Source organism: Orycteropus afer, unplaced genomic scaffold, assembly GCF_000298275.1.
Source record: "Orycteropus afer afer isolate SDZICR_OR568_19922 unplaced genomic scaffold, OryAfe1.0 scaffold00188, whole genome shotgun sequence".
Lineage (NCBI taxonomy): Eukaryota > Metazoa > Chordata > Mammalia > Tubulidentata > Orycteropodidae > Orycteropus > Orycteropus afer.
Genome location: NW_006921775.1, coordinates 476584 through 502043, shown reverse-complemented (window position 1 = coordinate 502043; position 25460 = coordinate 476584). Strand labels below are relative to the sequence as shown.

The window sequence follows — 25460 nt, the reverse complement described above, 5'->3', positions numbered from 1 at the left end:
ATAATGTGGATGACTTGGAGGACATTATGCTAAGGGAAATAAGTCAATCACAGAAGCACTTCTTTTGAGGGCATATATGACTTTACATTTTAGGGAACATTTATTCTGGTTCTTACCTTACAGCAGTGTGAGAAGATCTGACAGATGTACTCCTGGGTGTAGCGAGACCTGCTAAGCAGTGCCATGAGGTGTGGTATTACTGTGGCATCCTGGAGTAGAAGGTGAAGAGAGCACAGCAATAGGACCTTAGGCATCACAAGTACACTCAAGAAAATATTTCCACAAGCAGGTTCGTAGTCAAGCCTCTTATCTTAACAGTGAATCAAGTCTCTTTAAGGAATATAGCAAAATAAAAGTAATATGGCCATCAAAACTGTCTAAGCACAGGGCAAGGAAAAGGGTTTCTATAATCATCCATGACAACTTCCACTTCTTATAAAATGTCCCTACATATTTGTTGCAGCACTATTTTGTAATAGTGAACAAATGTTCACTTTCACACCCATAAACAGTCTCTATCCCCACAATACAACTAAATTCTTTCAATATGATTCTTCACAGAAATCCATTTTGAAACTGAAAGGTGAGAGAACTAATAAGACATACAATAATTAATAGCTTAAAGGAGGAATTACTGTATAAAAATAAACCATGGCAATTTGGACTCTGAGATGTATGGTAAGTATGGTAGCATGGTGCCTAAGGCACTTGACTGTTAATCAGAAAGCTGGTGGTTCAAACCCACCACTCACTCCTCAGAAGGAAGATTGGGCAATCTACTTCCATGGTGATACTGCGTCAGGACCCAAGGAGTCGGTCTGACTTGATGGCACATAACAACAACAATCTTTCATAATGACAGTAGTTTTATAATGATAGTAGCTATGTTCAATCTGCACAAGATGGTTTATATGATTAGTATCTTCTCTCAGCCCACTCTGCCTATTACTGACACTTAGCAACACATAGGATGGTACAGGACGAGAGACAAGCGTCAGCCCATTCTGCTGCAGGGCTCTGCAGTAATTTCCCTTTATTTAGAAAGTAAAAGGAATTGAAAGTTGAAAGGGGAATTTGGCCTAAAGCACAAATGGAAATGGAGACTTGGCTCAAGCCTTCCAGGTAATTTAACCAGGTAAGTTAGTCCTACAGCTGTTTCTGAAGTATGAACGTGCAGACAAATTCCCAGAGACCTTCTGAATGTAGAAATTCTGTTTCAGTAGGTCTGAGGTTAGAGCCTGCATTCTAATTAGCTCTCAGATGAGGCTGCTGCTGCTAGTTCACAGCCTTTATTCTGAGAATTCTCACAATAGATGACAGAGGGCTAGGAAGGAAACACTAGAATATCGTTGTTAGAATAAACAAGATTTGAGGCCACCCCTCAGAAGGAAGGTTAGTCAATCTACTTCTGTAGTGATACCGCTTCGGAAACCTAAAGAGGGGTCACTAAGTGTTAGATCTGACTCCCTGGCGGTGCGTTTGGTGTTTTTGTTTGGTAAAAACAAAAGAATGTCCAGGATATATAACAGGTAAGTAGGAAAATGAGAAGGCTGTCAATTTCCTATAAGTAGAACCTCTTCCACTTGCTTGTGTGTATAATCCTCTATGTTGCCACAAGCAGTTTAAAAATAAAATGAAAAACTTAGAAAATATCTGAGAAAGCCACATACTTATTTCTTAAGAAAGGATAATAGGAGACTGGGGAGAAGGGAAACAGTGGGTTCATTGGCAGATGACAGGAAAGCAGTTAGTAGCTAAGACAGAACAAGCAAATCAGGAGGTAAATAAGAAAACTTCTATTAGGCTCTGAAAGCTATTGCCACCTCCCTCCTTTCTTCCACTGCCCTCCCGTCCCTCTTTTTCTGCTCAGCTAAACAGTCTCCATCCCATTTCTTCACAACTGCCTCCTTTCTGACAACTGTGCTAGATAGCTATAAAACATAGGAAAAGTTATACAATTTGCCCAAAGTCACCCATCTGATAAACAGAATTTCAAATCAGAAATCCTGCCCTCCTCTGATTAAACTATCCTGGCTCTAGTTTAGTGCTTGAGTTGCTGAAAGAGCTGGCCTCTATACAATTCAACTCACAGAGATCAGTTAATTATGCTGAAATACTGCTCTCTGTCATTGGTCCCCCATCCAGCACCTTTCATGGATTGTCCACCACTCTGTCTCTCCACCACTCATCTGCCAGTTTGTCACACTGTGGTCATTTGTGTGCTGCTGTGATGATGGAAGCTATGCCACTGGTATTTCAAATACCAGCAGGGTCACCCAAGGTGGACAGGTCCAATGGCACTTTCAGACTAAGAGACTAGGAAGAAGAACATGGCCAGGTTCCCTTCTGAAACAACTGGCCACCAAGAACCTTATGAGTAGCAGGGAAATATGTCTGATGTAATGATGGAAGATGAGCCCCTCAGGTTGGAAGGCACTCAAAATACTACTGGGGAAGAGCTACCTCCTTAAAGCAGAATCAACCTTCATGGCATACGTGGAGTAATGCTCTTGGGACCTTCATTTACTGATGTGGCATGACTCAAAATAAGAAACAGCTACAAACATCCATAAATAATCAGAATGTGGAATGTACAATACATGAACCTAAGAAAACTGGGAGTCATAAAATATTAAATGGACCATATGAAGATTGATATACTAAGCTTTAGTGAGCTGAAATGGACTATATTGGCCATTTTGAATTGGACAATCATATAGTCTACTATGTTAACAAATGACAAATTGAGGAGGAATGGTGTCATATTCATCGTCAAAAAGAATATTTCACTCTGAAGACTAAGTCATGGTATTTTTAGTAGCCTCATATGCATGTAAGAGCTGGCCAATGAATGGAGAAGACTACAGAACTGATGCATCTGAATTGTGTTGGCGAAGAATATTTAATGAACCATGTACTACTGTTAGAAGAAAAAACAAATCTGTCTTAGAGGAAGTACAGCTGGAACGCTCCTTAGAAGCAAGAGTGGCCAGACTTCATCTCTTGTACTTTGGTCATACTATGAGAACAGACAAATCTCAGGAGATGGATATCATGCTTGGTAAAGTAGAGGGGTCAGCAAAAAAGGGGAAGACCTTCAGTGAGATAGACTGACATGGTGGCTGTGATGATGGGCTCAAGCATGGAGATGACTGTGAGGATGGTGCAGGACTGGACAGTGTTCCATTCTGCCGTACAGAGGGTCACCAGGAGTGGGAACCAATTCGCCAGCATCTAACAATAACAACTACTACTACTGTCTCTGAGGTGTAAGTCTTTAAGGCATAAAATTGAGCTGTTCCCTAATTTAGACTCTCCTGAATGTGAAAGTCACTTAACTTCCCTAGGTCTTAATTCTTCCCATGTATTAAAAAAAAGTTAACTTGGCCTAGACCAGAATTTTCCAAATTATGCACCATGACCCATTAGGAGGTCAAGATATCAGTTGAGAGTGAGGAGGAAGAACTTAACGCAGCTGGCCAGGCTCAATTTCTCCCCCTATCATTGGGTAGGATTGAGGATGGGGGAGAAGCTCCTAGGGTGAAGGAAAGAAGGCAGGTGCTTTAGTTTAATCTTTTCTAAACATGACAAAAGGACCTCAGGGAAAATAGACCAATGATATTTACTACAAGGACAGTTCTTCTCTATGGAATGCTTTGACAGGATGTCCTGTTTCAAGATTCTTTACAGTGTATCAGTGGTTCTTTGAACCAGCAGCATCTGAGTCACCCAGAAAATCTGTTACCAAACCAAACCAAACTCACTGCTGTCGAGTCAGATCCGACTCATAGCGACCCCTCCTTGGGTTTCCAAGATGGTATCACTATGGAAGTACATTGCCCAACCTTTCATCCGAGGAGTAGCTGGTGGGTTTGAACCGCCAGCCTTCTGGTTCACAGTCAAATGCCTTAGGCACTACACCACCAGAGCTAGAAATGCAAATCCTCAGGACCCACCTTGACTTGCTGGATCAGAAACTGTGGAGGCAGCACCCAACAATCTGTGTTTTATCAAGCTCCCTCAGGTAAGTCTGGTATATGCTCAAGTTTGAGAACCACTGCAGTAAACAATCTATGGAGTTATGAGGCATGACTCTTTGAAGAATGTCACATACACTATATAAATCTCTGAGGTATAAAATCAAGATGTATCATAATTTAGACATCCTCTGCTGTGTGAGGTGACCTTGTACACTTACAGGCCACTTACGGTATCATTTCTGAGCCAGAGGAGTATGTGTCTGATATGCAAGGAAGGACTAGGAAACTGTGAAATGTCCCCTCTCCCCACTTGCTCTGCCTATGTCTCTTGATTGCTTACATTCTTGAAATATTAGCAAAGCTTGATTCTGGATAAGCTCTCTGATTCAAGTGTGTTTGGTTTGACAATCTGATTCTTTGTGTTAGCTCAGAGAATCACATTTTTTATTAAAAAAAAAAAAAATGAAAACAGAATAGAAATCAGAGTACATGATATTTATGAAAATTGTTTTGTGAAACTTGTTTCAGGATTCATATATACACACATAAATTTACACATGTGCATAGTGTGGCAATGTAAAATCTATTTCTTAATGTGGGTTATGGACAAAAGTGTTTTAAAAAAAAAAATTTGGCCTGGATAATTTTAAGAAAGTCCCACGTTCATTACAACCATTACGGAAAATAGTATGGCACTTCCTTAAAAAAATTAGAAATAGCTTATGATATATCCTAGAGGTTTAATAAGAGAGACATGTGCAGTTATATTCACTGCAGCACTATTCACAATAGCAAAAAAATGGAAACAGCCTAAGTGCCTTTCAATGGATGAACAGGTAAGCAAACTATGGTACACACACATAATGGAATACTATGCAACCACACAGAACAATGATGAATCTGTGAAACATATTATAATGTGGATGAATCTAGAAGACATAATGCTAAGTGAAATAAGTCAAACAGATAGGGACAAATATTGTATGATCCCATTTTTATAAGAAAATAAGTATAGAGATAGATAGATATAAATAAAAATACAGATATAGATATAAATACAGACAGACACACACACATATATATACACAGAAACCAATGTTCATTTGTGGTCAGGGATGGGTGGGGAAAGGGTGAGTCCCTAGTAGCACTTCACGTAATGCACAGAGTTGGACCAAAGTAAACAATTCTACAGTGGAAAAAAAAAAGTCCCATGTAATTGAGAGATAATTAATCCTTGAGGCTTTTGAAGATCACTGAATGATTTTTAAGATCTTTGGACTCTCTCAGACCCATCCTCTGATTCCAGCCTGTCAAGTAAGTCTCTTGCTAGCAGGTGCTAGTTCACATCTCCAGTGGAAAACTAACATTGATGCTCTTCCCCCTTAGACTAAGTATTTGGCCTACTGTCCTGCATATTCTCTCTCATACAGAACCTTCCTAGTCTCTGAATCTTATGTATTATTCAAGACCCAAGTCAAATTCTAGCTTCTCCATAAAGTCTACTCTGCTAGACTTTAACCTAAAGTGAGCTGAGCTCCCCACCACTCACTTAGCATCAAATACACTACCTTAATTTGTATACATAGAGATAAAAATGGGATTTTTTTTTAACAGTTCGTAAATTCCTCAGAGTCTAAGACTTTATCTTTTACTTCTTTATATAGCCTACCACATTTGATATTTGCAAATAAATAATAACTCAAGTATTTCTTGATGGCTTTCCATAACATAACATAATTATGTTGCATTCTGAGATGCCAAGTAAATTAGGTATGATGTTAGTGAAACATATGATGACATTTATAACTCACTGTGTATAGGAGCTCCTCAGGAGTGACAGGGCTGGTGAAGATGGTACGCAAGCATCGAAGGCAAGCTTCAATGAACTTCAGGTCTGGAGACAGTAGTCCTATTAACAGAAACCAGATCTGGCACTCAGTGTTTCAACTAGAATTTAAAATAATGCAAACCGATTCTAATCTTTACTCGTACAAAATAGCTTTCTTACGTACCTTGTAGTAAGGCAGGGATAATATGGCAGTCCAGTAGAGACTTGACATTGTTTTCAGTACCCATAGCAAGACTTCCCAGTACCACTGCACATTCAGTTTTCAGCTCTGTACTTGAGGTTTCTTGCTGAAGTAAGTATAACAATCTAAAAAGAAGGAATTTGATAAACAGTAGAGACTAAAAACCTTAAAAATAAATTGGCTAAATGTCCTATGACAGAAGAAAAGTTATCGATACATCCCATATACCACTTAAGATGTGGGTGACAAAGCTTATGTGAATCCCTTTAGGAAATGGCCACTACTTTATATTAGCTGCTAATCCAATAAAGGAACTGAAAACAAAATTTTAGAAGAGATTTCTTTTTTCACTTTGAACAAAAGAACTATCTTGTAATCTCAATTTAGCAAAGCTGTAAATCTGAAAGTTGCCCACAAGAGGTTTTTGTCAAAATAGTAGAACCATAATCCATGTCATCAGCCATTTCCAAGTAGGTCTCTTCAGAATATAAAGATTCCCAATGTCAAGAACTGTTGGATCTTATATTCAGTCTAGAAATGGGACTCTGAAGATCTAAAGCAGCAGAACAGAGATCTGAGAGGTGTAGCCTCGAGGGATTATTCAGAGCCTTGTGCTGCTTGCTCCTCAGGCAAGGGAAGTTCCTCTTTCCCTAATTTTCCATTTGGAGAATCAGGAGATCCTCCTATTTTCACTCCAGCTCAGCTTGCCAAACAATGACTCCCCAAACCCTAGCCCTCTACCTCTTACAACTATCTCCCTATGTTCTCAGGTAGATCCCTCAGGCTCCCTAAAGCATTACACCTACTCCTCACTTATCAAGTATCTCATTTGCTGACATTTTGCATTTATGACAATACTTAAAAATCTACTATCTGCTATTTTGCACAATATGTACATTTGGCAGTAACAAATGCTGAGGTGTGAGGTGACAGTAATGCTAGCTCTGATGGTTAAGGTTATGAATCAACTTGGCTGGGCCATGATTTTCAGTGGTTTGGCAGTTAAGTAATGATACAATCCTCCAATTCGTGATGGGATGTGGTCATCCTCCATTTTCACTTAGCACCAATTTTTACCTAACAACCTGGTCTTTGGAACCTAACCATACTGATAAATGAGGAGCAGGTATATTTATATATACCAAACACTAATCCTTTAAGATTTTCAATCGCCTCTTATGCATGTGAGAGCTGGACAATGAGTAAGGAAGACTGAAGAAGAGTTATGTCTTTGAGTTGTGATGTTGGAGAAGAATGGCAAGAGTACCATGGACTGCTAGAAGGACTAACAAATCTGTTCTGGAGGAAGTGTAGCTGGAATGCTCCTTGGAAGCGAGAATGACCAGACTTCATCTCACCTAATTTGGTCATGCTGTCAGAAGGGACCATTCCTGGAGAAGGATATCATGCTTGGCAGGGTGGAGGGTCAGTAAAAAAGAGGAAGGCCCTCAACAAGGTGGAATGACACAGTGGCTGCAATGACGGGTTCAAGTACAGCAAAGATCGTGAGGCTGGCATAGGACTGGGCAGTGTTGCATTCTACTGTGCATAGGGTTACTATGAGTAGAAGATGACTTGACAACACCTAACAACAACAATCCCCTAAGAAAGGTTACTGAGAGTTTTATGGTCACTAAAGTCTATATTTGTAGTCAGTGATGTTAAAAACACTACAACCATTAATCCTATATCAAATATAGAAAATAAGAAATAGAGAAGAGAAGAAACCAAAACATTAAAAAAATTTGTGTGAAAAATTTACAGTAAGTATACACAAAACTTAGTTCTGAGTAGCAACAGCAAAGAGGAAATCACCTGCCAGAAGAAAGCTTACTAGGTAGGTCATCAGAAGAAATAAAAAAGCCACAGTTTATCTTTTTTTTTTTTTTAGTTCAAAAAAGAACTTGAGAAATCCTACGAAATCATTACCCAATCAAACAGTAACTGCCAGGGCTCGGAGAGACTGGAGAAGAGAGTCTCAGGCTGATGTGCACAGCTTATCTACCCAAAATACCCTTTCACTGCAAGGTCAGTGATCTTCCTAATTCCCAAAATATAAAGTATTCACTTTATACTCTATCCTCTGGCAATTTACTATTTTTAAGGACTTCAAAGTATTATTTTTTAAAATTAAAAGACTTAAAAAATAAAATAGACAATACAGGAAAAATACAGGTCTTATAGTCGAGAAACTTTGTATAAATGGTAGAAAAGGGGATGGTGACAGCAAACATACCTTGGAACAGCTCCTAAAACAATGAGGTTGGCTTTCTGCTTGTTGTTTCCAATTACAGCATTTTTCATGTCTCTGAATTCAGAGGAAAAGAAAAGAATAAAGAGTATGTTGAAATATTACAGAAAAATAAAAATCAATTTCACTTTATTTTGCAACATCTTGGGTTGGCAAGCATCAAAGCTAATGACAAAGTGAAAGCAGAGACCTTTTGTACCTGGAGTACCAAAGAGAAGGGATGGGTATTAAGTAACCATGGGGGCTAAGCAACAGGGGGGTAGCAGAGTGGAGAGGAAGCGGGAAACATCCTGAGTACCGGCAAAAGACTTCCACTACAAAGAAAATGTAGTTCTTTTGAAAAGTCTACCAGTCCTTTGAATATAAAGGAATATAGACCACCTGCTCACTCCCAGCTCTGGGAGCAAGAGGTACAAGCAATCAGCCCACAGAACATAATTGACCTTGTTTCAGGGACCACAGCTTTGTTCCCTTTTTTTGGACTTTTTATTATTATTATTATTCCATTTAATCACTTTCATTGTCTTATTAAGAAGTCCCAATGGCACAGTGTTTAAGTGTTCAGCTGCTAACCAAAAGGTAAGTGGTTCAAATCTACCAGTCACTCTGCAGGAGTCAAATGAGACAGTCTGATTCTATAAAGATTTATAGCCTTGGAAACCCTATGGAGCAGTTCTACTCTGTCCTAAAGGGCCACAATTAGTTGGCATTGACTCAATAGCAATGGGGTTGGGTTTGGTACTACTGTCTTATTAACTGTACCTCTTTGGGTTTTGTTTTACTGTTTGTTGTTCACTGGTTGCTTTAGAATTTCCAGAGTGCATTTTTTCATTTATCCCAATCTTCAAGTAGAATTATCCCATTTCACTGAACATTAAGAGCCTTACAAGAGAATATTTCCATTTCCCCATCCATTCTTTGTGTTTTTTGTGCTGCTGTTGTTACACATTTTAACTGAAATAAATTAGAAACAACATAATATACTGTTACTGCTTTTGCTGAAGCAGCCAATATTTTTCTGAGGAGACTAAAAGGGAAGAAATATATTTTGTATTTATCACATATTCCCCAGTATCTTTTACTCTCCATACACATAGATCTTTACTTCATCAGGAGCAAGGCCTTATTCCACACTAAGGGGACCTCTATCAATGAGGCTCATAAACGTGTGGGTGACCCAACTGATATCTAGAGAAAAATATCAATGGATTAAAATAAACCCAGTACTACTAATAAATGCTTCAAAAATATTTACCAGTACTGCTGTCTTAATACAGAACAATAGAACACTACTGGTTCTACATAGCAGTGGGAGCCCTGATGTTACAGTGGTTTAGCAATGGGCAGCTAACCAAAAGGTCAGCAGTTCGAACCCACTAGTCACTCCACGAGAGAAAGGTGAGGTGATCTGCTTTCATAAATATTTACAGCCTTGGCAATCCTATGTAGACATTTCTGTTCTGTTCTACAGGGTCACTATGACTCTAAATCAACTCAACAGCAGTAGGTTTGGTTTTCGTTTGGTTTAGGGGCATTTCAGGAGTTGGTGAGAGTATTTGGAAATTTCTGGCCATGGTTTTACAAATGGACAGAAAGCATTTATTTTTTTTTTAGTTTAAAAAAGAACTGAATTTTTCAGAATTGTAATTTGCCCTGCATACTTTTTATCAAAAGCAACTTATTTTAGAAAATCCTCTCACCAACAAAGTGTACTATGGTATTTGAGGTGTCAATACCACATACCTACACTGGTCCATTTACAGCTCTTGATTCGTACTACTTCATTAAGCTTTCTGGTGTAATCGTGCCCAAGCAATTGATAATACTGAAATACTATCAATTATTTTCTTTTTGTTTCTCCTTTATACTATAGGCCAGAAGGCATTATGTTATTTTGGAATTATGTATGTAAGTAGGTTGTATTACTATGAATTTAATTTCAGGATAGGACAAAGAGTGCTACAACATTTTAACAAGGGGAAGTTAGGTCTGATAGTGTTAAGACCACTGCAATAAAGCTTCAAAGTTTTAAGCTCACATATTTTTTTCATATCCCAAAATATCCTCCCAAATATACTCATCCAGTATCTCCTTTGACTTTCTCTCTTTTAGATGACAGAGCTCTATAACGTATAGAAATGTTTTGCCCCTTAAGAGTTGTAATCCTTAAAAAGTTCTACAGTTGGCAAAAGCACAATCTTGTAGAAAACAGAAAATTGGGAAAAACAAAGAGTTATTTTAAAAAACCAACACATGATTGTTATAGTCAATATATGTTTCTAATACCAACGGGATTCACTGACATTAAAAACTGGTGATAATTAACCCACCTCCTCAATCACTTTCTTCAATTACTGCAGAATAAAAATTTTCCCCACAAGTTTCTGAGTAGCATTTTCTCAAATCTTGAGTCAAACACTCTAAAAGTGCCTGTTTTTTTCTGCCATTTATCTCATTGCCCAATGGTAGGTCTTTTTTTCTGGTCCTGATCTATCCCTCTTTCTAAACTACCCCTCAGATCCTCCAATAGTCTTTTGTTTATGGAGACTAAGCTCTAGTGGTATAGTGCTTAATACATCTAGTTGTTAACCAAAAGCTTGGTGGTTCAAGCCCACCAGTGCTCAGCAGAAGAAAAATGAGACAGGCCGCTTCCATAAAGACTTACAACCTTAGAAACCCCATGGGGATCTCTATGATTCAGAATCAGCTCAATTGCAGTGAGTTTGGTGGTGGTGGGTTGTTTTCTTTCTTTTTTTAAACTGACTGAAGTTTACTGAGGTTTTCAGCAAGTTCCAATACATGATTATAAAATTATGTGATACCAAAGCCCTAGTTAGCAAAGAATTAGTTGATGAAAGATGTTTTGTGCATGTAGGATGTCAACTGTTTTCTTCTTAAAGGCTCATTTCCTAATCATCAGCTCTAACCTAGTAGTATGTCATTTACTTTCCTCATCTTTCCTCCTCTTAATATGCAACACTTCTGTTCTGCCTGTACTAATGCAGCCTGTGCACTTGTCCATCCACTATCTGTTGAGAGCCTATTCTGTGCCAGGTGCCATTCTGGGTGCTGTATCTTAGAAATCTCAACCCTTACATCTTCCCATCCTTCCTAACCAAACCAAACCAAACTCATTGCTGTCGAGTTGATGTCGACTCATAGTGACCCCTCCTTGGGTTTCCAAGGCAGTATCACTACAGGAGTAGATTGCCCAACCTTCCTTCCAAAAGCAAAGAGAAATAAGGCATGTCTCTGTATTACTTTCTGAACCCATTAAGACGTCTGAAACTATGCCAAAGTCAATGTTTTTACAGACCAAAACAAACAAAAAGTTTTTTTTAACAATTTACAAAAGAACATGAAGGAGGTAGCCAATAGCTATATATAGTGAATATTGATTAGAGAGAATACAATTAACAAAAACGACTAATATGTAAAGGAAAAAAATCTTGTTATGGCTTTAATAAGTAAATAACTAAATATATTTATGCTAGAAAAATATATTAACATCCAACAAATAAATTCTACTCAGGGGTTATCATTTAGGGATGCTAACTGATCATTTCTGTAAGAGTTAATACCAAAAGAGACAATTAGTTATCACAGATACTCATCTTTAGCAGTCTAATTCCTGAACTAAAGGTTCACTTTCTGAAACAGCAGGGACTCAATATCCGACCAGGCAGATGAAGCTTCTTTCAGTTCTTAGCGTAGCTAGTCTCTCTCTCCCATCGCCTTATTCCCTCCCTCAGACTTTCCTCCAGCTAACTTTACTCTTACTTTAGGTCTACGCTTAGATACTTCATCCAGGAAGTATTCCCTACCCTGGCCTCCTAGGTGCTCTTTATCATAGCACAGAAGTTCTATCTGCCCTGGAAAATTCAGAGAGGTTACTATCAATAGATCATTAAGGGAAGTGATTCTAGAAAACTCACCACTTGGAAATCCATTATTTTTGGAATGTGCAAACTCGCAAGTATCACCCAAGATGGGAGCAACAACGAAACTATGCAACATTTACATATTACCTTAAAAGTTTATAAAGCATTCTAAATCCATTATTTTACTAAATTTTCACCATAATTTGAGTAATATTAACCCCATTTTACAGATGAGGATGCTACAACACAGATTAAGCTTCTTTCAGAATCCCATATTAAATCAGAGTCAGTCTCCATGCAGGTCTTTCATGCCAAGTGTTTTTTCCATTACCTCCAGCACATTAAGTCTTTACAACTAAATGATTGAAAAGACAAAAGAATTTGGTAAAATATATTTCCTTTTTCCTCCTGTGTTTCAATTTTACATTTTTATAAACAATAAAGGCTTTTCTAATTTTTAGTCAAAAACATCCTTTCCCTAATAGATCAAAGAAAAGTAATCTCACACTTTTAATGTTGGAAAAAATGTCCTACTGAAATTCAACAATTAGTTTTTGAACTCAGCAATGTGCTAGGCTCTGCGAAGGACACAAAAGCATCATGCAATGAGACAACTAATATAAAGAGTTTACAATTTCCTTGGGAAGACAAAAATATCACAATGTAAGACAGTGTTATATTATAAAATAAGTACTTAAACGGTTGATGTTAAAGAAGCGTAACGGGTTTTAAGGCAATGGTAGGAACTAAGATGAACCTTAGAAACGGTCAGGATTTGGCTAAGTGGTTGGGAAGGGTAAAAGGAAAAACCATTCATAGAAGACCATATTAGAAATGGATATGGCATGTTTCTGGGGCAGTAACAGGAGCCTGGATCAAAAGGAAGGATAACTTCAGGATAGAACAGAACACAAAATTAGAAAAGTGGTAAGGAGAAGAGGCAAACTAAAAGGGATGGATTAAGGAGCAATCTTGTTTCTGATCAGAGAAAAGACATAAAATAAGCAGGGGTTAAGGAAGATAAATTGAATGTGGAATGGATTGGAATTTAGATAATACAAGAATAAGAGGGGCAATAAACTGACTGATGCCCCTTCTTTGTGGCCCCAAGATCTTCTGTGCTTATCACTAACATGCATTCTCTAATCAGACTATAGCAGACTGTCTCTTTAGTAAACTGACTCCTCCATGAGACTTTTGGATCCTCCAGAGTGGTAACTATGTCATTCATCCTCATATACACCCACACTAGCACAACACCTGGCAATTTTCAGGCACTCAATAACTGTTTGTTGAAAGAATTAATCAATCCACTCAGGTATGTGGCTCTGTGAGACTGATTAAGGTGACAACATGTCGTTGTTGTTTGCCGTCAAGTTAGCCCTGACTCATAGCGACCCCTCCTTGGGTTTCCAAGGCAGTATCACTATGGAAGTAGGATTGCCCAAGCTTCCTTCCGAGGAGTGGCTGGTGGGTTTGAACCGCCAGCCTTCTGGTTAGCAGTCAAGTGCCTTAGGCACTATTAATACTAAGGACATTTTGAAGAAAGAGTTAACAAGATAACTTGATGGGTACAGGAAATGTGGTATGGGATATGTTCTGAGTGGTTGCCTGAGTGCAGAGAAAACTAGGACGCTTGAAGAAGAAGTCCCTTAGCAAGATCTTGATTTTCACACAATAGATTAGTTTTGAGGTGAGATAAGACCATTCAGGTAGTAACCCTTGGGATATCCCACTCTTTGGGGATAGGAGAAGAGGAGTTAGAATTAAGATACCAAAAAGTGCTTTTGGTATCTTAATTCTAACTATTTTCAGTTAGAATTCAGGAGTATTTTCAGCTAGAATCTTAAATGTCCCTGCTAACAAGTAGACTAAAGAGATAGCCACTTTCGGGGACCAGGTTTGCTGGTCTGATAGAGCCTGGTGAAACCACTGAGACTATGGTCCCTAGCTGCCCCTCAGGTCTGGAACTGAACCTGTGGCTTCCAGCCAAACAAAAGACTGGCATATGAGTTGAACATTTACCTGAGGTAGATATACTTCTTGGAGAGAACAATCATGGGAGAAAGAAGGGCTGTGTATGCACAGGGAGACAGCTCAGGGAGCAGGAATGCATGGAGGGATGGACACAGGGAAGAGGTAACTATGGGGAGGAAGTGAGAGGGGAGCTGTTGCATTGTGGTAAACTGTGGTCAATGTCATGAGACAAAGTGTATGTGAACTGCTGTATGGAAAGTGAATTTGCTCTGTAAATATTCACCCAAATTACAATTAAAAGGAAAAAAAAAAGAGAGAGAGAGATAGCCACTTTCACATGGTGCCTAATCTTTCTACTTTATTTCCTTTCTTTGTTCTGAAACAGATAAATTTTAGTGTGACAGAGAAAAGGAGCACTGACATTAAAGTAATGTGCACAGTGCCTTCTACAGCATGTGTCTAAGTCAGAGCATCATCAGGATGGTAATCAAAAGCAAGAAAGGAAACACTGTTTTACTGTGGTAACACTCCCTTGTTACACTGTGCTATCAAAATAGTAGAAAAAGTAAAAAAAAGAAGTGGGATCTAAACCTGCATGAAAAACAAAGTTCCAGTCAATCAACTATGTGCATATTTATTCTTAAAGTCAAAGAAGCACAAATTTTAACTGAAAACCTAGCCTCTTCAGGAAAAAAAAAAAAAGTCTTTATAAGTATTGAAGAAGGAGCCCAAAGCTAAAGATCAATTATGTGATTTTCATTTTAAGCCAGTATTACTTTTCACTTACCTGAAGAAGTTTTTGTTTAGAATATGTTGTATTCGTTCTCTAACTGGTGTGAAGTAGCCAAAAACTATACTGGACACTGAAAATTACACACTGAGTATAATCTCTGACCTACTTATGAAAACTCACTGTTCGTGAGAAATTCATCCATAAAATAGCAGAAAGTACATTATTTCTAAGTAGAGAGGATAAGGTGACATGGTAAACAACCGATGAAAGCATCTGAACTTTGAAAATTACACACAAACTCAAGGGTCTGTCCCTATAATTATTATAATGTTCTTTTTGGAGAATGTAACATCAAAGCTGTTATCCAGCCATGGTTAGGGAATGAGGTATACTCACTTTCTGATTAAAGTTACCATTGCCATATGTGAACTGCCAATCAGATAACAATGATCTATTATTCAAATTAAAGTTATTTTTAATATAAGACTTTGATTCAGGAGGCTCCTAAGAAATCTATACTGTACATGAGCTCAACTCAACTTAGGCATTTATTGTGCGATCTACTATACATATAAATTGAAGAGAACTGAGGATTAGCAGTAATTTAGTTCATTCTTATAAACAAAGTATCCTATGGTATAAATTTTTAGAATGTACATAGTTTAAGATACAGTTCTGATTTGTATAAAGTCATGAAAAATTTACTGTAAGTAATGTTTAACCTTCTTTCCATAGCATCTTAAAGTTCCTCAGTGACAAAAAACGAGTATGAAATTTTGAAAATTAAATATTAGCTCAGAAATTAGGATAATTTTTATGTTTAACTCTTCATTTTATCAATATATGATTACAAATGACCTTACATTCTCCAAAAGTGATTAAGGGTATAATTTAATAAGCCAGAATATTTTTCAGCATATTAATAAATATTTTCTATATATTTAGTCATTCCAAAGACTATTTTAAAAATGTGTTAGAACATTATGAAATAATATGGCAGTATATGGTTAGCTGATTTATACAATACGAAGAGATACATACATACACATGCATAGAAATATATATTTTTGATAATCAAAGTTAATACTATACACACACACTCACACAGTTATCTGTGTGCAAGTAAAGACATCAGTTTGACCTAATAGTTTATGGAGAATCTTGCCATCCTTTTATAATCATAATTCTGTGACTGAATTCTGCCTCAGAACACATAGTTTTCAACAAGTAATGCTCAGAATCATGCCATTACACTGGTAATAAGGCCATCTCAGTATAAGTATACCTTTAACACTTTTGGAAGTACTAAAAAACCAAACTCACTGCTATTGAGTCGATTCCGACTCAGAGAACCCCCCATTGGGTTTCCAAGGTGGCAACTCTTTACTGAAGTAGAGTGCCCCATCTTCCTTCCACAGAGTGGCTGGTGGGTTTAAACTGACAACCTTCTGGTTAGCAGTCAAATGTCTTAGGCACTACAGCACCAGAGAGAAAAAAAGAAGAATGGTATTTTTTAGGCTATTACTTTTGAAGAATCTTAATCCCTTAATTTAAAAATTCTCAAAAACTAAAGGCTTTGTTTTATGGCAGCTCTTATCTTTAGCTCATGCAAGAAAATGGAACCTGTCAATATTCTACAACCAAAGGTACATACTTTCCTAAAACCAGAAAAGTGAGTAGTCACTACCAAAAAAAATTCATTCATCAATACATTAAAATACTTCAGAAGAGACTTTTTATGCATAGATATTTGGTGAAAACCACACAATTCTACAGACCCACAATTACCTAACTGAGTAGCAGAGAGTCTAGGGTCTTTAAGATCTATTGAACTTTGAATCTACAAAGCTAGCCATGTTTGCTTATATCATCTTTTATATTTCAACAAAGATATCTGCTTATCTTTCTATTGGGAATTCAGTCCTCTAATTTAGACAAGTACAAAACCCACAGTGTTTAAATAGCTTTAACAATCTACAAAAACTATAGAATACGTTTACTCGTTAACATGGTTCAGTCAACACTGCAGTTACTTCATCAAAAAATACCCTGCAACTATTTCAAGATCTCCACACTAGGAAACTCAGAATCTGCAATTCAGAATAGCTTATTGTATATACCTACTCTGTTACAGTTGCAAAAGCTATACAGTTGTCCCTTTGTATCCATAGGGGATTGGTTCAAAGACCCCTGCGGGTACCCACAGATGTTCAAGTCCTTCATATAAAACACCATAGTATCAGTATGCAACGTAAGAACATCCTCCCGTATACTTCGAATTATCTCTAGATTACTTATAATATCTAATAGAATGATCCAATGTAAATAGCACTTTATGCGCCCTCTTACCTTCGAAGGATTAATTTGACCATTTAATTGCTCCTCATGATATGGAGAGCAGACTATACTTAACAACCTATACAAATGACTTTCCTCTTCTCTCAGCTCATAACTTATTCCACACTTAATGATCTTCTATTCAGTTATGCATTTGAAATTTTGTTCTTGTATAGAAAAGGACCTGATTCTGAATCTAAATCTTTGATACAATAAACATTTCAAGTCTGAATCAAATATTATACCACTAACAAAAAGGTTATTTCTAGATAATTCCCTACTCTTCAACAACTGAATTAAGCAGTTTTGATACTCAATATGATTTTTCATCAAGGGAATACTCACTGTGAAATCCTTCATGTGGATTACCTACACAGAAGTTCCACGCGTAGGGCTATGGCTCTAACTCACTGAGTAGTAAATTAGTTACAGATCATGGTGAAAATTCATTATGCACCTTCAATTTTGTTTTTCTTGCTAGTCTATTGTGTTTTGTATGTTCATAATCAAACTTAATATAACTAAAAAAATGTTAAAACTCTGATTGGCTTATAGCTAAAGGTAGTTGTCAATTCTTTAACACCTTTTCAATTTGGATATTTTGGATTCAAAGCCAATTGCTTCATCCTCTGTCTTTTCCTACTCTTAGCAAATCACCCAAGTTCTCTAGGTTCTCACCAGCCCTATAATTTGAAGTTACTTAACTAATTTATTTTAAAATTAGTAGATTACCTTTGTTGTTTATACTGTGTGGCCACCTCCCTTCTATCTACCTAGTTTGGTCTAGTAAATTGTCTCTGTGCAACTCAGTGTGACTGTGTAATGTGTAAAAAAGGAAAGAATTGGTCAACTCTCTTTACCTAAACATCATTTTGGTTTTCCTCGCCCTCTATCTACATCTTATTATTCTAATATTAGACAGGGACATTTAAAAAATACATAGAATTCACTTTTAAGTCTAGTGTCTGCACAGAACCACTTACATCTGCCCCAGAGCAAAAGGGTAAGACATACCTCAGGGTTACAAATGCTAGAGAAAGTGGCTTGCAAAGAGAGCAACAAAGGCAATGGCCTATCCTAAAGGATAAGAGCAGCTCAATTTTTTTTCTAAATTAGAGGCAAAGTAAAACAGTTGCTAATGGCCAGAATATAAACTACCCTAGAGATATGCAAATCAAACTACTAAACTGTCCCTTTTTTCTGCCTGCCTCTTTCACTCACTGGTACTCTCCCTCTCCACCACACAAAAAGTATGGAGTACCATCAAGCTGCCCCACATCCTCCACTGTACTTCTCTGCCCAACTGTTCAGTCAGTGACTCATGTACCCAAATCAACTACTTCAAGAAGGAAGCAACTGGATTTTGAAGTACAGTCTGTGCCACATGTGCAGAACCATCTGCATGCTTATGAAAAAACACAGATTCCCAGACCTTCCTCAGATCTACTAAACCAAAAGCATTTTGAGAACCACTGTTAAAACATTCTATATTTTGTATCTGCATTTTGAAAGATAGCTTTATCAATTACATAAATCTCCAGATTTTCAGACAAAGTTCAGGAAAGAATTAGGTCAGAAAAAATAAATATTTCTGTCTGGGGAAAGGAAGTTTTACCAAATCACACTACACGTACAATGTTACCTCTGCTCTTAAGTCAAGTGAAAAGATGGCCTGTCCCTTTCAAACTATAAACAAATTTTAGTGTTATATGTAGCAATAGTAAGTTAAGTACTATCACTCAGTCTCTCGTCCAGGTCAAGAAATCTAGCCACGCTTCTTCTTCTTCAGTTTAAATTGTTTTACCTGCTGTTTATTTTTATTTGCGTTTTCCTTTCTCTTCTTTGGGGGAAAAAAAAATTCACCTTATTTTTGAAGTTGTTTTAAATTAGAACCAATAACAAGTAACTGCTTAAGTGCTAATTGGTGGGTATCTACAACATGTGAGGCACTGAATTGTTAATTTCTGATTTAATTCTCAAAACAACCTGGCAAGATGGGCAGTGCTATTTTCCCTTACAGGTAATGCAATTGAGGTTGAGGGAAATTAAGCAACTTGTCTATGGACCCAACTAGGATGGAACCCCATTAGGAAATGTATAAATCATAAGCCCATAGTCCTTCTACTCCATCATCCCTTCGCAAAAAAACCTTTCTTATCTACCTGACAGCTAAGTAAGTGCAGCTGAGACTTAATCGGAAACCCAAGGAGAGGTCGCTATGAATCAGTCCAACTTGACGGCACATAATAATACGGCTATCAAAGGAGTGCTGATGGCACAGTGGTTAAAGTGCCCAACTGCAAACCAAAAGGTTGGCTGTTTAAACCCACCAGTCGCTCCATGGGAGAAAGATGTGGCAATCCCCTTCAGTGTTGGATTCCTATTGGGCAGTTCTACCCTGTCCTATGGGTTCCAAAAAAACCAAACTCACTGCCATCAAGTCGATTCCAACTAATAGTGACCCCTCCTTGGGTTTCTCTATGGAAGTAGATAGCTCAATCTTCCTTCTGAGGAGTGGCTGGGGGGTTTGAACCACCAGCCCTCTGGTTAGCAGTCAAATGCCTTAGGCACTACGCCACCAGAGCTCCCTCCCATAGCGTCTCTGAGTTGGAATCGACTAGATGGCAGTGGGTTTTGATGGATAGTGTCTGCTGTCTTAAGCTACATTAAACCTACCCTCTGAACTAATCCCTGTATGTAGGGACAACTCAAACTGATTTATTTAGCAGATGAATTTAATACTACTTTTCAATCTACTTCCGTAGTGAGATGCCTCAGAGACCCAAGGCGGGGTCGCTAAGAGTCGGATCCGACTCGATGGCAATGGGTGTTTTTTGGGGTTTTTCCTGGTAATAATCAAACTAGTCTAAAAGGGAGATAATTAAATCACCATAAAAGTTTCCTAGTTAAGGGGACTAAGGCATAATGAGAAAACAAGAAATATCATCTCCTGTTGTTTCTGTAAATAGAGAAAATGTGAAGATAAGGTGTCAAGTATCCTAGAGGAGTCTCCATCCAGCTCCTCACATTCCCTTCCAGCTCAATTTCAACAGCCAAGCAGCCTTACTCATTTTTATCTTGCAAACTTTACAAACTCACACCTCCAAGGCATCCTTTCTACAAAGCCCTTCCTTTTTTTCTTGGTTTGAAAAAGAAATACAGTCAACGGAAACTTCTGTAAACAAAGCACCCAAGCCTTTCTATGGTTAAGCAAGAGTCCAACTTAAGTTACTATTTGGCTGATAACACTGACAGGGTATGGGAAAAAGTGACTCATGTGTGCCCTCACTGTTACCCTAAATGGATCTCATCCTGACCCTTTTCTGTGTCCTTCCCTTGGTGAGTTCAGGCATGAGGACCCTCAGTGTCCTCAACCTTGTGAGGAGCCTTGGGCTAGACAGGGCTGCAGCAGCAGTTGGATCTTCCTCAGAACTAAGAGTTCAAGGAAAAACAAAAGAGATTTTTCTCTCAAAAAGAGAGACTTTATCTTTCAGTCACCTGAAATCTTATCCCACATGCCCCATTAATTTTTTTTAACGCAGTCACCTCAGGTATGTGGCTTAAAAATGTTTCCTCTCATTAAACATAAGAAAATTTTGGAGAAAAGGAGCACATCTAAGTTATCAAGAGTTCATTTAAATTTTCTAATGACTGCTGTTTAAATTCGAATATCTACAAGATCACTAGGAGGCTCAAACCTTACAGATAGTTGCTGAGTTATAACCAACTAACCAAACTCTACTGACCTATTTTCCCAACACTTTCCAATTACAAAAGATCATCAATGTTATTCTCTTGCTTTTGCTGACTATTAAAGTAGCAAAAGCATTCTCCAAAAGAAAGATATTTTAATGTAAAGCAAGTATTCTACAAAAAAATTCTACCGTATCAGTTAACAATTATCCAACAGAGAAGTCCTTCCAAGTACAATATTAAAGTTATCATGAATGGCACGGGGTCTTTCCCAAAGGAAACCAAATGGGAGAAAAGTTATAACCCTGTATTTTCAAAATTATATTTGGCAGATTCAAACATGAAAACAAACAACTTTTTGATAGACTCTTAAATACATACTACTTACATGACACCTTGTAGAACTTTCTGGGGATCAGGGTCAAATAGCCTGTCAACATAGTGGCGACTGCTAGCTGTTACTTCCTAGAAAGTGGGGGGAAAAATTATGACATCTGAAGCCATGCAAATCACAAATTCACAGCATCACCCACAAAATCAAATAGCTACATATTCTAACTTAAGGTAGATGCATTAAAATTCCTATAGAATACTTAGTATTATATGCCTCTTATGATATGTAATATTAAACAGTGATTTCTCCCTTTCAAGTATTAAAAAAGTTGAAAACTACAATGTTCTTTTAGTTCAAGATGCCAAAGATCAGTATTTTTCTAGAACATCTAATTTTAAAAATAAGAAACTTTATGGAAAGTACCACAAGTTCTACAATGCCTCGAAATTGCAAAAGAGTTTGGGAAATCAACAAAATTAAAACACACATGATGATTTTATTCATTTAAAAGTTAAAATCATGGGGAAAGTTTAAGTAAGTTTTTATAAATACATTATTGTCACAAGACGAATACTACAGTAAGAAGGAGGACACTTAGTTCTTACTAAAGAACAGCGCAGTATAACCTTTGTGGTGAGCCCTGCTAGCTCTGCCAACAGAAGAACTAGGCCTGTGCATTAAGAAACAAGCTAAGTTTCTTAATTAACAGCTGAGTGTTGTATACATATAAATAATATATAGGAATGCTACTTCTGTTTGGGACCCACAAAAGGAAAGAAAATTTGGCTCTCAGCTAAAGGAAAAAGGGTACAATTTCATGAAACAGTCAACAAGGGGTAATCTAGGTGCAAGAAACAGGCCCTCGGAATGATACAGAGGCCTACACTGCTAGGAGGTAGACATGCATAAAGAATAAAACTACTATCAAGGAGTTGTCAGACTTTCTGCAAGGAAGAAGCAACTATGGATTAGAATGACGTATTAGGTCCAGCAGAGCTATTTAGTCTCAAGTGGCCAAGGGTGAGTAAACTGCAGTTAGAGCATACGAACAAGGAAGACACTTATCTCCTTTATTTCTATTCTGGGGTTTGCTCTGTATGAGGCTTCTTGTAGTACTTTTTTGGGAGGCAATATTAAATTTTTATATTTAATTTTCAATACTTAACATTACTTAAAAACAAAACATGTATGTTTAAAAACCACAGAAAATGGAATTTTGTTCTCTGCTCTTTCTTTCTGATGCTTGCTAGAACATGCTTACCTACTGTTACCCATTAGTAACAAATTATTATAGGAAGGAAGAAATAATTTTCCAGTTTATCCAGATCCCCAAATCAGTAAAATATCTAGTACTTAAATTGCCAAGATACATGCCAGCCTAAACTTCTGAGTTATGAAAAGTAGTCAAAAGAAGAACTGTATAAACTGTAGTTTTCTCACAATCTATTTATTCAAATTAAAGCATATTTTTATTTTATGAGCTTGCTACCAAAATATCCTCAGAGGCAACTCAAGTACTCACTTTCAGAATGTATCCCATTTATAAAGAACAAACAGTGGAAGCAATAAGCAAAACCAATGGAAATTCTTGCCCCATGATGATAACATTAATGCACCTGTTAATGGAGTCTGCTTTCCTTGAACTTGAAAGTCTACATTTTTCCTCAAAATAACAAAATCACAGTTAGAAGTACTCTTAATAATTATCTGTCCCAATCCTTTGGTTTACAAATGAGACTTCCCATGATCCTTACCAAATGCCAGACTGTCAAATGTTAAGAATGTAATCTTCTATACAAATCAATCAAGAAATGATATTGTTGTTGCTGTTATGTGCGTCGAGTCGGCCCCGACTCATAGCGACCCCTCCTTGGGTTTCTGAGGTGGTATCACTACAGAAGTAGGATTGCCCCATCTTCCTTCCGAGGAGTGGCTGGTGGGTTTGAACCGCCAGCCTTCTGGTTAGCAGTCAAGTGGCTTAGGCACTATGCTACCAGAGCTCCTCAAGAAATGATGGATCTCCTCAAAAAACTATAAATAGAACTACTGTATACCCAGCAATTCCATTTCTAGATCTATACCAAAAGACTTAAAAGCAGAGACTCAAACACCAGTGTTCATGGTAGTACTACTCACAATAGCCAAAAGGTGGAAACAACTTAAATGCCCAACAACAGATAAATAGATAAACAAAACATGGCACATACAGATAATGGAATTCTACTTAGCCAGCAGGAGAAATGAAGTCTTGACATATGCTGCAATATGGATGGAGCTGGAAGATATTATGCTGAGTGAACAAATCAATCACAAAAGGGCAAATACAATATGACCTCACTCATACAAAAACACAAGAAAAGGCAAATGCATAGAGAACAAAGTTTATTAGTGGTTACCAGGGGAGGAGGGAGGAGAAAGGGGGGGGGGATTAATGGTGACAGAAATATTGCAGTGATTAAGGGTAGGTTTGCACAATCAATTATTGTAATCGTTGTCCACAAGTTAACGAGCTCTGGTGGCGCAGTGCCTAAGGCATTTGACTGCTAACCAGAAAGCTGGTGGTTCAAACCAACCACCCGCTCCACAGAAGGAAGACCTGGCAATCTACTTCCATAAATATTTACCACCTTGGAAACCCAATAGGGGTCACTATGAGTCTGAATCGACTCCATGGCAATGGGTTTGGGGTGTGTGTGTGTGTGTGTGATAGATATATACACAATGATGACCAAAAAAAAAAAAAAAAACAGCTGCTGAAGCTGCTTATGTACCAACCAAAAACCTCATGGGATTTGGTTCATTGGTTTGGAGGTTTAGGGTCATAGTTTAAGGGGACATACCAGTTAATTGGCCTAATAACATGTTTAATGCTTCTGTTCTTCCCCCCAGTTTGATGTGTGGTGCCTGGGGTCTTAAAGGCTAGCAAGCGACCATCCAAGGCACAATGATTTACCTCTACTCACCTGAAATAACAGATGTAGAAGCAAAGTCAGGAATAGAAAGAGGATATGGAATGTATGGCAAATTGCCTCCATGAACAGCTGCCATCTTTGCCATAAAACCAGAAGAATTAGATGGTGCCCAGCTACCATTACTGAACATCTTGATCAAAGATCCATACAAGAATCCTGATCAAAAGGGGGAAATATACAACAGTATGTCAAATCTCATGACTTCAGATTTCTTAGAGTCATGAAGGTTGAATGAGCCCCTGAAACTACTGGCCTGAGATCAGCTTTAAACCTTAAACAAAAAACTCCCCTGAAGTTGTCTTAAAATCAAACAGTTTAACTTAATTAGTGAAAAATGTCTGTTGTGAACTTTATGCTCTTTTAAGAACTACATATAGAATAAAATTGACAATAGCAAGTTGAAAGATTAAATAAGAACTGGGGGAGGGCAGTGAGTTTATGTTAATGGAGGAGGAACAACTCAGAAAGGGAGGGTGAGAAAGGAACTGGAAGAATTATAACTGGAAGAGTATAATTAATGTTGAGGAATTATACATGTAGAAACTGTTGAATTGGTATATGTTTTACTGTGTAAATTCTCAATAACAACAATAAAATAAGATTGTATTTTAAAAAAAGAAATAATGTGGCATAGTGCCTAAGGCATTTGACTGCCAATCACAAAGCTGGCAGTTCAAACCCACCAGTCACTCCTCAGAAGGAAGGTTGGGCAATCTACTTCCGTAGTGTTATCACCTCGGAAACTCAAGGAGGGGGTCGCTATGAGTCGGGTCTGACTCGACAGCAGTGAGTTTGGTTTTGGATTAAGAGCAAAAACCTTGGGAAAACTGAAAGAACTATCACTGAAAAACAAATTGATGAGTCTTTTTCACTCCATTTGAGTACATGTGTTTTCCTGGCTTTCTAACAGTCAGTTCTTCTGAGCTCCTAAGACCTTGGTCTCCTGCCTACTCAAGGACTGGTCTTTCTGTTTACTATTATCTTGGTACTCCCTCCCTACAGCTCTACATCTCTCACCTCTCAATGTAGTTTAAAAAAGGTACAGTACTTAAACTTAAGAGCTGTATCTTAAAAATAATTTTCACCCATCAATAGTAACTCTTTTGGCTGCTCTGTACCTGGTTCACTCAATTCAGCAAGCATTAATTGAGCATCTACTATATGTAAGGCACTAAGGAAGGCCAAACATGCAATCAGGATGTGTTAATTATCACTGGTGACTGGAATGCAAAAGTTGGAAACAAAGAAGAATCACCGGTAGTTGGAAAATTT

The 25460-nt window shown here is 37.7% G+C and overlaps 1 protein-coding gene across 1 annotated transcript in view; it reads right to left on the bottom strand.

The window, feature by feature from the left end:
* Positions 1-21341, bottom strand: part of ARMC8 (armadillo repeat containing 8) — a 138572-nt gene extending 117231 nt beyond the window's left edge. Inside the window, exons 1-5 of the mRNA XM_007947497.1 lie at positions 21271-21341; positions 8247-8318; positions 5993-6135; positions 5792-5889; positions 117-209 (exon numbers count right to left, since the gene is read on the bottom strand). Of these exons, the coding sequence (XP_007945688.1) occupies positions 117-209; positions 5792-5889; positions 5993-6135; positions 8247-8314 (402 nt within the window). The 5' untranslated portion in view covers positions 8315-8318; positions 21271-21341. The remainder of the gene's footprint in view (positions 1-116; positions 210-5791; positions 5890-5992; positions 6136-8246; positions 8319-21270) is intronic.
* Positions 21342-25460: the final 4119 nt, after the last annotated feature.